The sequence below is a fragment of the Stylophora pistillata genome, chromosome 7 (genome assembly GCF_964205215.1).
Source record: "Stylophora pistillata chromosome 7, jaStyPist1.2, whole genome shotgun sequence".
NCBI classification, from domain to species: Eukaryota; Metazoa; Cnidaria; class Anthozoa; order Scleractinia; family Pocilloporidae; genus Stylophora; species Stylophora pistillata.
Window position 1 is genome coordinate 33011306 of NC_142525.1, and position 17402 is coordinate 33028707.

Consider the following 17402-nt stretch of genomic DNA (forward strand, 5'->3'; position numbering starts at 1 on the left):
GTAGTGCTTAGGACCAGCGGCGGAGCGCTTTAAGTGGATACCATCGTACCGTAGCTTTTTGCCATTGGAGGTGACCGTCAGGCAATCAGATCTCAGTCCATCCAGCGGTGTACGCCATTTTAGCACTGAATAGTCTCGTTTATCGTTGTTTGTCAACTGGAACTCGCACACGATCTTGTTGGAGGTTGCAAAGTTCAGCGCGCAATCGATGTACGAGGAGAATATACTGTATAGAATAAAAATCCTTTTCGTGATAACCTTTAGAGGTCATTGTATAGCTCACCCATAGTTTTAGCAGACTTATCTAGTGATAATAACCAGGGGGTGTGATATAATGACTCCCAAAACATGGTTGTCAAACAGTCTAATATTTGCGTGTATTCTGCATATATCCGTTCTTAAAACGCCTATTTTCGACATCTAATGCAGTAATGCCTTTCGAATTTCTTATTATTGCAACTTTGCATGGGTCTTGCATTAGTTTGATTCACGATTCGTAATATTAAGTCATCGAAGTGATAAGCTCATTTACTTACGAAGTATCAGAAGTGTCAAATTCCACAATTTTTCCTCCATCCACCATCCCGAGTATCACGAACATCCACAGAAGCTTCATCACTGGCTCTAGAAAAAAAAAACAGATCTTCATCAACTTTTGTAATGACATTCCTACCAATACTCAACCCAGCCGGTGAAAATTATCTGTTCTTCGTCGTCGAATTGGAGAGGGTTGTTTTGAAATGTATCCCACTCCTGGTCGAAGCTTCCTTTTGGGACTTAATAGGACTTTGATATAGGAAAGCCAGCAAGCAGCGGAACGATTGTTAAGTGTAACAATTCGATTCTCTACCATTTCCTCTTCTCCATAGAGTTTTAGAAGTTCAATAAGATTTTCTTTATAAACATTCCGAATATATCATATATATAGCTCTTTGGCATATAAAGCTCTGCTTTCATGTCCAAATTGAGCACTGAGGGATGAGTCATTGCCGCTAGCATTGTGCATAGCTCACTAGGCTCTTCTAGTTTGAGCACTCTGGTATGGCTTTGACGATACCACAAGCGTGGGATCGTTTGGGGCAAGTGTGGGATCGTTTGGGGATCCATCTCGGTTCTCCCCCATCCTAACATTAGTAATGCACTGATGAGACCCAGAAGGCCGAAACAGTACTGTCTGCAGTTAAATATATATATATAGGAGAAGTAGTGTGGCACACGAGGACGGACAACTTCGAGCGAAGGAAGACATATATTCAATAAAAAGTCTAAAAAGTTTAATAAAAAACGTTTCGGTCCGAGACCTGCATCAGTTGTAATACAATGACTTAAAAATTCCTTAAATAGATTTATATAGGGCGTGGTGACACATATAAACAAACACAGTAATTACTACGCGAAAAATTATCACTATAGAAAGAAATGGAAAAATTGTCAAATCCACTGAAAATGTAAAGGAACCAGCGTTGACTTGAAAGGCGAGAATTGCACTAAAATTCCCAATTAACGCTAAGACTGGAACCTTTGATGCCCGCCCAGTTTTTTGAAAAAATTCTCCGCATTAATTATAGTTTATTCTTTTTTCGGAGTGAAACTCCTGGCGCTTATTCAAGCCGAAGGGTGCCGGAGAGAACAGCTGTGCGCTCCAATATGCTTCTTTGGTAATTAGAAGTTTCTCGATGTTACCTGAATTGTTTACTGTTGCCTGCACTTGATCAATGCATTGGAATGAGAAATCGCTTAAATCATGTGGTGTTTTGTTAAAATGTACCGCTGCTTCACAGGTCTTTTTCTTAGTGACCATAGCAGACTTGTGGTTGCGAAATCTAACCCTAAAGTCATTTGTTGTGGAGCCAATGTATTGTAGGCGACATTTCTTGCACGAAGCCAAATAAATTATGTTCTTAGAATCACAGGAAAGTTTCGATCGTATCTTGTAACTTTTGCCTGTTTGAAAACTTAGAAAGGAATTAGATTCAACCAAGAAGTTGCGACAAAGATCGCATCTTGTTCTATTACATTTAAAACATCCCTTGACCTCGGTAACCCCTTCGCTTTCAGTGTTAGGGCCATAACGGGATGGCGCCAACATTTCTTTAAGGTTTTTAGATCTGCGGAAGGATGCTATGATGGAATTTGAAGGAAAAAGCTCTTTTAACTTGGGATTGGATTCCAAAATACCCAGATGTTTTTTAATGATGCGACTTACATCAGGTAAATTTGGATTAAATGTGGTCACAAATGGAAATAATTTCCTCTTAGATCTGGCCCGAGTCTTAAGTAGATCACTTCTAGGTATGGTAGAGGCCTTACGAAACTGGTCGTCCACTAATTTGGAAGGGTAACCCTGAGTAACCAGATAACCCTTGTATTCGGTTATTCTCTGGACAAGAAAAGCTTGTTCGGAGCAATTTCTTTGTAACCTCGTCGCCACTCTATAAGGGATAGCTTTGAAAACGTGTTTAAGATGAGCACTTGATGGTGGGAGATACAGGTGACTATCAGTTGGCTTTGAGTAAACGTCTGTCCTATTAAAACCCTCGATAAGATGTAGAGTTAAATCTAGCACATGGAGCTCTCGTTCGGAAAAAACTAATTCGAATTTTATAGTGGGGTACAAAGAGTTTATAAATTCAGTAAACTCATGCAGTGCCGGAAGGCCTTGTTGCCAGAGATCAAAAACATCATCACGGTATCGCCACCACAAAGCCGGCTTTGTGGCTTTTATATATATATAAATATATATATATATATATATAACTAACTGCAGACAGTACTGTTTCGGCCTTCTGGGCCTCATCAGTGCAGTGCTAACGCTAGGATGGGGGAGAACCGAGACGGTCACCCCAAACGACCCAACCTTTGTGGTATCGTCTAAGCCATGCCAGAGTGCTCAAACTAGAGTAAACCAGCGAGCATGCGCAATTACAACGGCAATGACTCATCCTAGATAGAGTGCTCAATTTGGGCATGAAAGCGAAGCTTTGTATGCCAAAGAGCTATATCTAACTGCAGACAGTACTGTTTCGGCCTTCTGGGCCTCATCAGTGCAGTGCTAACGCTAGGATGGGGGAGAACCGAGACGGTCACCCCAAACGACCCAACCTTTGTGGTATCGTCTAAGCCATGCCAGAGTGCTCAAACTAGAGTAAACCAGCATGACAACCAGCCAGTACATAAATTCTGTATGCGAGGGAAACCCTGACCCTATACACCCCAAATAATCATACTTAAATAGAATAAGTGTTTGAAAAGAAAATTTGCCCTGAGCGGGATTTGAACCCACGTCCCCCTGTTACTAGTCAGGTGTGATGACCACTACACTATCAGGACAACCATGCTGGCAACACGGCAATCGAAGTCAGGGTTTCCCTCGTATACAGAATTTTGTTTAATTGAAATTAGCCTGTATCCGTAATTGGATCCTCCTTTGTCATAGGCTAAGTTGACTTCGGTCGTGTATCTTTAATAGATCCTTAGTTGGGTTTCATATGGGGTTATAGGCTTCCCCTACCCTGTCCCCTTGAAAATTAAGTTTCCCGGGAGACCACGTCTCCGATCACGTAAATCACATCTTCCATTGCCGTGTTGCCAGCATGGTTGTCCTGATAGTGTAGTGGTCATCCCATCTGGTCGAACAAAATGCACCTGGTTAAATGAGAGACACTGGCGACCCCAAGCGATCAAGGAGGATTTAACATCCACCGTTTAGGCCCCAAAACTACCGCCCTCCACTTGTCCACTCTACGGCGCTATCTAGATCCCGACCAGGCGGCATGGAAGCATTTCATAACATATTACCTGCGCACCGCAAACCAAAATCTCGGTGCCCTTACACTCTCTACAACCTATCAATCCCAACACATCGACCACTCTATCCCACAATTCCACCGCGAGCTCTTACTCGCCTGGAATAAACTACACCCTCACCTCACGACCCAAATAGCAAACAATCTCCCTACTGTCTTAGCCCAACCACTCTTCCTCAATCCACGTATACAATGCGCAGGGCGACCACTCTTGTTTCCCCACTGGATTAAGAGTGGAGTTACGCAACTAAGCGATCTATGATACGAAGTTATACCAGAATTCCTACCCACCCAGCCGCTCTACGATATGATCCCCGATTTCCCTCAGAGCCAACTCGCCCGCGAACTCAACACCTTACTACAGGCCCTCCCAGACGACTGGCGACGCCTTGTTGTCTCCACCACAACTCTCCCCACCTCGCCTACCCCGGCCGAATTCACCATCTCTTCCTCAGCTACTCCAATTGCTGATATCCCCACCTGGGGTTTGTACAAAATACTTATGGCGTCTCAGAAGCCCACCATCCCCAGCCTACAATATTGGGAGCGCACCCTTAACCCCGCCCCTAAATTCACCTCCGCGTTTTAGAAATCACTTTACACTCCCCTGCTTCCCAATCATTTCGGCGATATCACGTGGAAAATCGTTCACAGGGTCCTCCCACACGCCCTGTCCCTCTTCCGAATAGGCGTCTACCCCACGATGGACTGCCCGCACTGCAATGACACCGAAACGCTCGATCACCTTCTCCTCCATTGCCCCGCTCTTAAACCCTTCTGGGTGACCATACAAAAATACGTCACCAACATATCGAACGACAACATAACCCTGACACACCTCATAGCCCTTTTTTGGTGTCCCATTAGCGAAGGCTAACACCCCCTGGCGAAGCGAAATCAACCTAATTAATTTCATTCTAAACATAGCGCGCTACGTTATACATAAATCGGCAGTAGAACTCCGTTTAAACGATATTCACATCACACCACAGTCTATTTTTAATGCTAAGGTTAAACACTTTATTCAAAAATATTTTCAAGTACAACAACAAACAGGTCTCAGCTACTATTTCCCTCTGAAATGGTGCATTAACGATACTATTGTAAGCCTAGTAAATGAGCGACTCCATTTTCACCTATAGAGACCTATTGGAATACGTAATTTTGGCTAGTATATGCCAACAACCAGGTTAATACAATGTAACGAGTCCCACCATATATACGCAGTAATATCAAACCTTTTGTTATGTTATCACTAGTTAGCCTCAATAAATGTAACACAGCAATAAGTAGAAAACCTGTAATAAAAAAAAAATAAAAAATAAAAAAAAAAAAAGGAAAAAAAATAAAGAAAAAAAAAAAAAAGAAAACCTGTAATAGTTAAGAAATCTCAACCTTGTCTCCTTGTAAATAGAATAGCTTAGAAGCGGCTCACATTGAGCTGTCTTAGTAGAAATAAAAAAATAAATAAATAAATAAATAAATCACACCTTACTAGTAACAGGGGGACGTGGGTTCAAATCCCGCTCAGGGCAAATTTTCTTTTAAAACATTTATTTTTTTCTATATATATATATAGTCTGCAGTTACGTATATGAGCACGATCCTTCGCAGTAAAGCACTATTTGAGCAATAGTGAAAATCAGACCTGAAAAAAATTTCAGGCCTGTACGGGATTCGAACCACTGACCTCTGCGATACTAGTGCAGCGCTCTACCAATTGAGCTAACAAGCCAACTGGGAGCAGGCCATCAAATTAATTCGACATAAACCCGTAGATGATAAATCAAACAACAACAAACATATGAAACATATGTGTGAACTGCGGTTATGAGACGTATATGAGCACGATCCTTCGCAGTAAAGCACTATTTGAGCAATAGTGAAAATCAGACCTGAAAAAAATTTCAGGCCTGTACGGGATTCGAACCACTGACCTCTGCGATACTAGTGCAGCGCTCTACCAATTGAGCTAACAAGCCAACTGGGAGCAGGCCATCAAATTAATTCGACATAAACCCGTAGATGATAAATCAAACAACAACAAACATATGAAACATATGTGTGAAACATATGTGCTCATATACGTCTCATAACCGCAGTTCACACATATGTTTCATATGTTTGTTGTTGTTTGATTTATCATCTACGGGTTTATGTCGAATTAATTTGATGGCCTGCTCCCAGTTGGCTTGTTAGCTCAATTGGTAGAGCGCTGCACTAGTATCGCAGAGGTCAGTGGTTCGAATCCCGTACAGGCCTGAAATTTTTTTCAGGTCTGATTTTCACTATTGCTCAAATAGTGCTTTACTGCGAAGGATCGTGCTCATATACGTCTCATAACCGCAGTTCACACATATGTTTCATATGTTTGTTGTAGTCTGCAGTTAGTTATATATATATATGTTCAATAGTTTCTACCATATTCTAGCTCATGATAAAGAGATGCCACATATTTTTTGTGAGGGCTGATCACACTGGTAATAATATCTTATTGCGATTTGTGAACTTCACACAGTTGTTTCACGATAATTTCGCGATACATACCATTGAAGTAAATCAGAAATTTTGCTTCGACTTAGATCGAGAGTAGTTCGAACTCTTACGTGTTCTACAGTGTATCCAGTTACAAGGTCTATTCACGGAGGGCCGGTCATCCTAATAACTTATCTAATCCATAGCCAGTTTTTAAGACTGATAACTCTATCAAGCTACAAGTGCTAGTTACCAACTCGTCCTCAGCTGTATGAGTCATTCCTAGAAGAAAAAACTGTAGATACATTGACAATCATATGGAAAGATAAACTCGCCTTTTAATCTCTGTTAGACGCGTGATGCCAAATAGCAGCTCTTGCAAATGTGTACTACACACTTGAGAGACAATGAACTGGGAGTAAAATTCTTCATTTCGCATGACAACCAGCCAGTATCTAGAACAACATTTGATTTTAATTACTTATTTTTTATTTCCCTTGGTTGGTTATTCAATCTTCCTAGCTGATTTTTTACCATGCTCGAAAAGCAAATTAGTTCTGGTTTCTTTTTATTTTGAGCTGAAGCAAATTTCTCACTCCTCTTTCCAACAACAAAGATCCTCTGTGAATTTGAAATTGCTTTAATTAATTTTTTTTCAATATTTCCCTCCTAAGGAATTGTTGTTTACATGTACTTAACATGAAATTTAAAAAAAACTTGGCCTTAATAATACGCTTCTTAATCAATTTCGGGCATTACTAATAAGATCTGTCAAGTAATTACTTGGAAAAGAGCTTACCACGAATTCACTAATATAATGGCTACTTCAAAAAGTAAAAATAAAATCCCTACTAAACTCAAGGATTCAAACAGTTGCAACTTGAGCAATATTGTCGTGCATATATGTCGAAGGATTCCGTTTAATCCATATTTTCATTCTAGAAAAATGATGTCCGAGTGGGTCCAAATACAGGAACATTTTCTTGAAAAGTTGTTGAAATTACAACGTTTTGAGATCAACGGGAAGTTTGCAAAAGCAAAAATGACGCCACAGTGATATGTCAAAGCGAGAGTAAATATCCCCGTTGGAAGCAATAACTTCTGATAAGCATACCTACAAGGCTTCAAACTGTCTCTACCTGAAGAAAAATACTTTTGTGTCTTGGGAATAGATGAATAACCATTTTGTCACTGGAGCGGCGATTCAAAGCTGAGTCTTAGCTTCGGCGGTTGGACAGTCTCTGCGCTACAATTGGTCAGTTCTTAAAAAAGGAGAAGGTAAGTCGATGATGAACAACGTACTTAATGCATATAGTTCATGGTGTAAAATAAAGTTGTATTGTGAATTGCATCATTTGTTACTGAAAGGAGAGCTTTGGGACACAAGTGCCTCAGTCATTAGCCAAACAGACCTAATTGGCTCTCAAACCTTCTTCTACTTGAAAATTTTAGAATCAAAAAATTTTAAATTTTATACTATTTGTACGTTTTGTTGCTATCTCCTAACCTGATAGGGATATAGGGAAAAAGGAATCGGCAATTACATAAATTACAGTCTACCCTACGAGGGTCGTTTCTTTCCTTGGTTTTCATCCGCGGGTCAAGTGAAATTTATTTCTTTAGAAAATTGTGATCAGATTCCGTTACGGGAAAGTTGAACCCACTTAAATTTCTACATTCCCAACATGCAGCTTCGGAACTCATTTAGTAGCAGTGCCCAAGTAGTATATATCGAGGAGGTAGGGTTCGAATCTAGCCTGAACTTTGGCATGCTTCTTTTTATGGGTTACAGTTTGCTTGCAGCTGAATTCAGAAGATTTCGTATCTAATTCTGACCATTTGGAATCTCTTTTCTGTTACTTTAAGATAACAAACCAGAAGCAGGTTCATGCAAAATTTTAATAACTTAGAACCTTTTTCTTTTTCCAGTCGTTAAGATCGTTCTAGTTCCGAAATCGGTACAGGGCCCTTTTTTTTGTAGTCCTTTTTCGTGATCAGGGAGCGATTTAAAACTGGTAAATACACACACAGGGAAATTCCTCACTCGAGGTTAACAATATTTTATGACAAGCTTAAGACAAGAAAAAAAATTAGAGAAGTGTTACTTCACAGCAATGCAATTTTTTTCCCTTTTTTTTTCTCGAGTAGCCTCTTAATTTCATGTGCTCCATGTCTGTAGTAACAATTTCTCCACATTTCTCATTCCCTAACTCGTATTCAAGAGAGGCGCGTTATAAGGTTTCCTAACATCAAAGCCAGAGACGATAATCGTCTGATAGAACCTATTTTGATATTTGATTACCTGGCCTAAGCATATGGTCATAAAACGGAAGAAAAAATTGTGTTATCTTTCAAACACCAAACAACTTTTATTCGCTTTTCTCTTTAAAGTTTACATATTCTTAACCTGCTTTAATTAATTATTTAAGTGGAAGCCACCTTACTTTACCCTTTTCATTACCTAAGTTCAATAGATAGATCCCCAGCCTTAAATATAATTCTGCACTATCTATGGAACTTTTTCCGCCCAAGGGATCACTCTTATGACCTATTACTCATAGCTCCTTCACCCCAACCCCCGCCTCGGCCGGGGGAGGATGACGGAAACCTCTAGATATATGAGCCCCTCCTTTGAATTTTCGAACGTTGTCATAAATGATCAAAACAGTAGGCATTTCAGGGGTAAACTTTCCACTAAATGCGCATAATTAGCAGCATTTGAGGCAGCGCGTTCAGGCTTATCCGAGGCGAGCTTTTTTACCCTTTCAGGGCCGTGCGCATAGTCAGCGGTGTTAGTTATGGCGTGTGTCAGCTGATGAACTATGGTACTCATTTTGCTGTCTTTACCTCTGAACGTTTTTTTCTTTTTGTACGCTTTACAGAGGTACAAAGAGCAAGCCTCATAAAAAGTGTATGCAATGATTTGGTCTGAGCACTGATCCCCTTTAAAATCAAATGTTATATGCCATTTGCCCTGTAATTTTCCAACAGTTTCCTTCAAAAGGCCTTTTGCTTTCTCAGAGGCTGTTCCGAACCATTCTTTTGCCTCTTCTGGTTTATCCTTGAGATATTTGATGGCCAAATTCATGCATGCAATCGCTATTTTGAAAGCTTTTTTTGTACTATTTCTTAACCATTTGGACCCTCCCACGAAATCATCCGCCCCATTATCTGGGCAAGGAGAACTTCTCATGGATAATTGATTTGTTCGCTTGAGAGAGCGTGCTCTTTCGCCCAAGGTTCCCTTACTGAAACTTCCTTTGGAAATTTTGTAACTCACAGCAGGGGAGGACAGGTGTCCTACTTCAGCCTGAGTAACCCGGCCCTCTGATAAACTACCCGCTAAATATTCTAAATTAGTGTCCACTGCTATGGAGTACAGGCCAGCTTTGGTCATGTCGTACGCATCTGAAACATCGAACGTAGATGAAACAGTTTTTCCGGCTTTGATGAGTAAATACTGATCAGGGCCTGGAGCAGAGCGCCTCAAGTAAATACCATCGTATTGTAGCTTCTTGCCATTGGAAATGACTGTTAGGCAATCCGATTTCAGTCCATCCAGCGGTGTGTGCCATTTTAGGACTGAATAGTCTTGTTTGCCGTTGTTTGTCAAATGGAACTTGCATTCAATCTTGTCGGCTGTTTCATATTTCGGTGCACAAATGAGGTGGGAGGAGAAAATCCTGTGTAAAATTAAACTTCAATCATAAGTGATAGCTCTGGCTTTTTATGTTATCATTGCTCACATAAAATCAAAATACGAAAGACAACGTTAAGCTGACACTCAGCTTAGCGTAGTGGATTAAATACCATGCAGCTCATCAAAGCTGTATCCTTGCATATTACTTTTTTACGACAGAAGAAGCTCTTTCCTTACCTTTTGCCAAAGGTGTGAAGACGAACGCCTTTTGCATCATTCGTCAGACACCAAATCAAAAGAACCCATAGAAACTTCATCGCGAACTACAAAGAAAGATATCTTTTCAATAATCGTAAGCCAACTTGTGAGTGATCTATTCTTTATGAAAAGAAGCTGGAAATGTAGAAAATATAGTGTAAACAGTTTTGAATTAGATCTTCAGAGGATTACAACGAATTGAACGAACACTTTTCGCGCTGCTATGCCGTATGCAATCTCACCTATAAATTCCTCGATAAGAGACCAACGCTGATTTTGCTTGTTTTTAACTTCTTTATAGGGATACTGTGTGTATCTTACTTCAAAAAAAAAAAAAACTTCACACCATCATTCGTCGCAACTCTTTTACAATTCAAAGGAATGCGGTAAACGATGAAGTCTTCTCCCCACCAGCACCAAGGCTGGTATTTATCCTTTCCTATATCTCGGCGAGCGGCTTTTTTTAATTCAGATAATGATCTTGGCAGATTTTTAAGACTGCTCGATCCCTCAAGTAGCCAACCCTAATTACTCATCTGTTGCCATTTTTCTGAGGCATTAGCCCACGGCAATTTAAGCTACACATGTCCCCAACAACATTAAAATCAAACAAAAAAAAGATAATTTACCTGGCTGTGTGTTTCGCACGAGTTCGGTGGCGCAACTGATAATCCCAAAGATAAGTTACTTGGCTGTGGTTTAATTTGGCATGAGTTCAGTGGCGCAACTGATAATCCCAAAGTGAGAACATCATTTTTATTGAGGGATGCCGGACGAATGAGGAGCGGTGTCGTGACGCATTCTTCATTTCCCATAACAACCATGGTGTATCTGAGAAATTTACTGTCTGCGTGCGTGGTTATTTAAATATATTTTTCCTAATGGTTTTTTGCGAGATTAGAAAAAAGAAAGCCTATTTCATATCGGATACTTCTAGTTACCTCCTTCTTTTCTGCTTTTGAGGCAGTAAATATTGTTATCGACAAGGACCATGAAAAGACTCATGAAGGGGACAGAATTACCAGTTTGTGTGATTCGTGATCGTCGAGAATACGTGCCATCTTCTTAATGGACTCTTAAACGAAGAGGTCATTCAGTTGAAAAAGGCACTCTTTCTATCCATGACAACGGCGCTGTGTCTAAGGATGCCAATTTTCCAAAGAGTAACTTTAATCTTTTGCGGGGGAATCAAGCAATATCTTCTTATGTTTTCTTCACGAAACTTAAAAAACCAAACATTTTTTACATTGGTTTCCAAGAGGACATGCACTCTTGTTTGACTTTGGCGTCTATATTCCTAAACAGGTTTCAGATATTTTGTGGTATGTAAAGTGAATGTTAAAGTTTGATTGATACTAACAACACCGAGTGCTTTAAGTGACAATAGTGTAATCAAACGTTATTTTTTTTAGAGCTCATGCTATTAAAGGTTGCGTAAATAGTTTTCATTGAAGAATATCCTGTGCTACTTATTTTGAAATAGAACTGCGCTTAGTTTCTAAATATATGTTTTGCTTTCCTGTGTCAATTCAACTACTACAGAGATCTATTTCAAGAAATTCGCCGAGTTTGTGCGCTACGTCTTTTAAAATATGAAGTCAACTGAAAGAATATCTACCAAGTCCTTGAGAGACACTTTGAAAAAAAACCTGTACTCAGGGCATTTTTCATTTCGCCTAACAACGGCGACTCTGTGTCTAAGAAAAGGGATGCGGTTCATTATGCCAGAATAGATATTTTAAAGGCCTCAATAAACCAAGCCGAGTATTTTCGTTTAAAACTTCCTGTTTTTCAATTCCGAACATAATTTTTTAGTTATTCCTCCATTGTGCAGTTTTGCAATTTCCTGCACACGCCGGGTATGCAATGAATGTTTTCAGAGAACTGATATCAACAATAGCGAAGCCGGCTTTGAGGAACAATTTTGAAGTAATGAAAACTTTTAATCAAAGGTTCTGTCTTTAAAGTTGCATAGTTAGTTTCATCATTGAATGTTTCAAAACCCGATTATAAAAGAGAATTGTACCTAGTGTCAATTACCTGTTGCACTTCAAAGAGGCGTCTTTCGACGCCAGCGTCAACGTTAAAATTAAAAAATCACTAAAAAAAATAGTGCAAGGGATACCTTTAACAGTTTTTCAGCCACGTGCTTGGGTTCCTAATGGTAACTCAGTAGAATGTGTTTTAGTTAATTTACATAGAGGAAAACGGTAGTTTAGCTATCCTCATTTCCCCTTGACACTTTGTACTTAAAATTTGTTATGTTATCCAATTTGTATTTAAAGCTCACCGTGATTCCTGAGTTTGTTTAACTCAAGTATACTTTTGAACCAGTCATTTGAACATTAGTGGCTTTTAATCATACTAGTGTGGGTAAATGTTTGGTTAAATTTTTTTGGTAATAATAAGGTTTTGACAAGAACGTCTTCGTTGCATTTTTAAATGTAGTGCTACTTTAAACGAAACATCGGAGGGGACATGTTCTACATATTGACGAAGTTCAAACTCAGTTACCCTTGTCTGGAGCCACACAAAAACACAATCCATTTGGACCATTCCGTCCATTTCGCGTTTCACCCCCTCTGTAACTAAAACTCTTTAATTCCAATCAGCCTTTTCTGCCTTCACCTCAATGACTACTCAACTTCCCTTAATGCTTTTTTATCAAATTTGAAAATCCCAATTTTCTTTTCCATTAACATTCGTAATCATTTTTTCCTTTATTTCCCAATCTCTCTAATTCCAAACTTGTTTTACTTGAAACTTTGTGTTAGAAATTTCTCCTTCCGGTTGTTGACAATTTTGGAATCAGTTTTTTGAACAACAATTTACTATCATACTGCTACCAATCCTCAGATTTGTTGTTTGTAAAATACCGTGAAAGCGCTCACAATGTTTGATCGGTTTTTAGAGTGAGCTAACAGCTCTCGCAATTGATGACTTCTTGCTGGAGTTTTATTCATTCCTGACAAAGATGCTTGTTATATAAACGTTTTCTGGGCAACGGCTTGTAATTAAGGGGAAATTTTAAGTGCTTTTATTTCAGTTTTCGTAACATCGATAATCTGTTCATTTAATTTTCATAATATGCTTATTGGCTTAGACAAAAATCCTGATGACTTCAAAGGTTTCACTCTGGTCAGCTATTCTGGTGGCATTAGCAGCACATTTGAATGCAGAAATCTACATGATGTACAGTAAGTGTAAACATAAATCAATATGAGGAAGCAAATGTACAACTCCCCTTTTAAAGGAGAGGTATGTTCTAGGAACCATATCATCTAAATTGTACTAAACTAAGATATCAAAAAGCCTTTTGATCGTTCAAAATCGCGTTATGTGTTTGTTGTGAAAGATCCTATCCTTAGCTGGCTCTAATGCGCGTGCGCCCAAGTGTTTTCTATGTTGGCGAAACCAATAGGTATTTTTTCTCACGCAAACCACCTAAAATGTTTCGTGTTAATTCAAAACCCTTTAATCTGTCATGTTTTCTTTCGTGGTTATACAAATTGGTATTCTAGTTAGCATCAAAATTTCAACTTTGTACTTTGCGTTAATTAACCGAGGATGACAGTAAAAGTGTGGAAACGTTACTTACAAATAAAACGTGTGGGCTCTGTTCTTAAAAAACTTGACGGTGAAAATCTACCAAAACCTGCCTTTTAAGATTCCAAAGAGTAACCCAACCGTTTGAAAACTGTCTTCCAATATTTTGAAAACTCAATCCATATTAATAATTATTTTTCTTTGTTAAGACTATTTTCTTCTTCCATCGAATGTTCTTCCTCTTACAAAACAACAGACAAGGTTATCTGCGACTTCAACCTGACAAACAACGGTGACAGCTCATATTCTGTGCTAAAATGGAATACACCGCTGAACGACTTAGCCCTGGACGGCCTGACTGTCAGCCGTGATGGGGAAAAGCTGAGTCCACAAGGCATCAGAATGAAGCGAGAAGATCCAGGCGCGAGTGCTTTCATAACCATTGCTGCTGGAGAAACTGTCTCTTCAAAGTTTGATCTTTCTTCTGAATACGACACCACTAAAACTGGAGAATACACTGTTGCAGTAGACCTGTATTTGGAGTATGTCGAGGGAAGCGTTGGAAGTTCGGAAGAAACTGAACTATTTTATCTTTATTCTCATGCTGTTAATTTCCAAGCAGCTTGAAGAAAGGGCATTTTAAAAAATAATGCACTTTCGTAGCCAAAGGGGAGGGAAAGATTCTTAACTGAGGGTTGATAAAAGGCTTAGTTCAAATAAACTTGCTGATATACACGCTTTCTGTGTTATTTTCATGTATCAGAGTAAATTGCTCACCATTTTACCTTGTACATGCAAATACAATGTAAGCCTCTTAGAAAAAGTACTTCAAACAAGAGGGTAGCAAAGGGGAGGGGGTAGGGTTCCTTAGGGACAAAAAGATAGGGTTCCTGGGAGAAAAATTCACGGGCAATGCATATTTCAGGAGGCAAATCACGCGAACCACGTCCGCCGTTCCGTAAGCTGATTCGAGGCCTGATTTGTTAAATCAAAAACAGAAAACTCTTCTAAAACCCATATTTGTTATGAGGGAGGGCATCATATGGTTTAAAGGGAGAACGGAGAGGGAGCAGTCGTCGCCAACTGAGTATAAAAGGGGGAATATACTACCAATGTAATGCCAGTAGGTCGGGGTCATGAGAATATTGCAGAACCTTTTGGAGGTATCGGTAAAGTTTATCATGACCCGACCAAAATCCTCCAATTTCCCCCCTTTCCCATCCAAGTGCGTTAAGTAACATTTTCCAAGCAACAGTGCGTCTGAATTGTCTCTATGTGAAGAAAAATGCTTTTGTCTGCCAGGTATAGATGAATAAAATAATTTGAATATATCAACAAAGTTGAAATGGTTAATTGGTCACCGTTACGATTATAAAAGCTGACGTTTCGAGCGTTAGCTCTTCGTCGGAGCGAAGGGCGCTAACGCTCGAAACATCAGCTTTTATAATCGTAACGGTGGGCAATTTACCATTTCAACTTTGTTGATATATTCAAATTATTTCGTTACCCCCACCGACGTAGCCCCAAACAGTTTCTTTAGAAACTATCAGCCTTTATTCATAGATGAATAAAAGTTTTTTTTTCGGTAAGGTGGCATTTTAGAGCGGATTATTAAGATCGTCGTTTGAACAGTCATTGTACCAGAACTTTTCAATTCCTCCTAACACCGAAATGGTAAGTTGAAGAATAGCTGCCCGTTTGCCGGGTACTTATGAGTATTGAGCGAAAAGTAGTTGTCCGGTCAGCTCAGTCTGGATGCCACGTAGATAAACTTTGCAGAAAAGAAATTTTTCAATTTTTGTCCAAAACGACCGAGTGAAACTGTTCATTCTACTGCCAAAGAGTCAACCTGTATTTTCCTTCATTCGAGTTAAGGACCGAAAAAAGGAAAAACAGGGAGATTAAATAAGACAACACGGAGAACGCGTTCGGAATTCCGGCGTCTATCACTTGAGGGTAAGAAAAGTTGAGAGAAACGAAGAAAATAGTTATGCATTGCCTACAGTATTTTCCCAGGGCGACAGGGATTGATTTTGGCTCCATTGTTTTGAAATTAAATAACCCGACAAAAGCGAAGAAAGAAAGGTAAATGAAAAATAGGAACAAAATTTAACTAAAAATATATCGTAATCTATTCCTATAACCTTTTCTCTTACAAAATATCAATGAAATTACTTCAATTCTATATGTTTATGGACTTGTGGATTTTTTTTTTTAGATGATCGCTGCATCGTAAACGCCCTACCATTGTATTTAATGAAAGATCTAGAGAATGTAGAGAAACGGGCACTGTCAATCATTTTCCCGGGCCTAGCCTATAGAGAGGCCTTAGAGCTTTCAAATATTATGACTATCAATGACTACATCGCTCGTAAAAAGACCTCCCTCTCGATATCTAATGACCCGGCCCATCGCTTACGTAAAATGCTTCAATCGTCAGGGCTGTTGTGTTATAATCTCCGGTGCAAAAGGCATTCTGCGATTCCCAAACGTAGGACCGACGTTTCAAAAATAGTTTTTTAATAAGATCATTTATTACACGACTCGGGCAGTCAGAGGGCCAATAACTAAAATCAACCAATCAAAATGCTCTATTGCCGGTCCAATATTCTTTAAGTATTGGACCGGGCACTGTCCCGAATGGTCCCGAATGATACTGCACTTGTGTCCCTTTCAACTTCAGTCGTATAATAAATCTCTTATTAACCAAGCTTGCTCTGGACCGTACTGGAAGAATATCGGCCCTCGGTCTTTTTTGTACGGACCTCGCTGCGCTCGGTCCGTACTGTCAAGACCTCGGGCCGATATTCTCCCAGTACGGCCCTCGCGCTTGGTTAATAAGATATATGTTTTAACAACGAATTTTAGTGCTCGGTGAATTTTGTAAAAGATGTCGATGCCGTTGTATATATTTCAACAGTTCAAGCTTTCATCATATTTATAGGATATTATTTATTTGGGACTTTAATACTATCATATTACTATTTTAAGTTATATTTTATACTTTATTGTAAATACACATATATCTATCTATCCTTGAAAGTGCCACTCCTATCAAAGATATTACTGTGGTCAGCTACTCTGGTTGTATCAACATCACGTGTCAGTGCAGAAGATTCACGGGAAGCTAAGTGAGTGTGACACAAAGAAATAAAATCAACAAAACATTGGGAATGGATATGAAAATGGAACTGAACAGGTTCATCAAGCTTTGGTTCACGAGACTTTGTATATTATTTTTTTAATAACTTTCTCAAGTACTTTTCTATGCTATTAAAAAATATATATAATAATAGGGGAGCGGTTTAGAAAGTCTACCTTCTAAAGGAAATAATTAATTCTATTCTTATCATTCGGTAATCATTAACGTTCCAGCATTCTTTCGGGCCATTTTCATTTTTCCCTTTTAAGCCTTTAACATGCATTCCTACACTCCAGCAAAAACATTTAGACTTAAAGAGAAAATTAAACCCAGAAGTCCACATAATTCTCTCATTATCATTAATTTCTCTAACAGACTTTTTTCTGCCTCAATCGAGTGTCTATATATCTTATTAACCAAGCGCGAGGGCCGCACTGGGAGAATATCGGCCCGAGGTCTTGACAGTATGGACCGAGCGCAGCGAGGTCCGTACAAAAAAGACCGAGGGCCGATATTCTTCCAGTACGGTCCCGAG

At 39.3% G+C, this 17402-nt stretch overlaps 2 protein-coding genes across 2 annotated transcripts; one reads left to right on the forward strand and one right to left on the reverse strand.

Moving 5' to 3' along the window:
- Positions 1-8620: 8620 nt before the first annotated feature.
- Positions 8621-10963, reverse strand: LOC111325527 (uncharacterized). The gene is made up of 3 exons (XM_022929355.2): positions 10809-10963; positions 10159-10244; positions 8621-9964 (listed from the first exon to the last, which is right to left on the reverse strand). Exons 2-3 carry the CDS (start codon positions 10236-10238, stop codon positions 8941-8943), a joined length of 1104 nt encoding a protein of 367 aa, XP_022785090.2. The 5' UTR covers positions 10239-10244; positions 10809-10963; the 3' UTR covers positions 8621-8940.
- A 2328-nt stretch (positions 10964-13291) lies between these two features.
- On the forward strand, positions 13292-14460 carry LOC111325517 (uncharacterized). Its single transcript, XM_088726775.1, is given in 3 exon segments — positions 13292-13358; positions 13361-13376; positions 13935-14460. Coding segments are annotated over 3 exon segments (498 nt in total). The 5' UTR covers positions 13292-13294; the 3' UTR covers positions 14353-14460.
- Positions 14461-17402: the final 2942 nt, after the last annotated feature.

Coding starts and splice junctions, on each gene's coding strand:
- LOC111325527 (XM_022929355.2), bottom strand. CDS start 10,238: ATGAAGTTTCTATGGGTTCTTTTGATTTGGTGTCTGACGAATGATGCA. Junction 9,965..10,158: donor CTTCACACCTTTGGCAAAAG/GTAAGGAAAGAG, acceptor AATTTTACACAG/GATTTTCTCCTCCCACCTCA.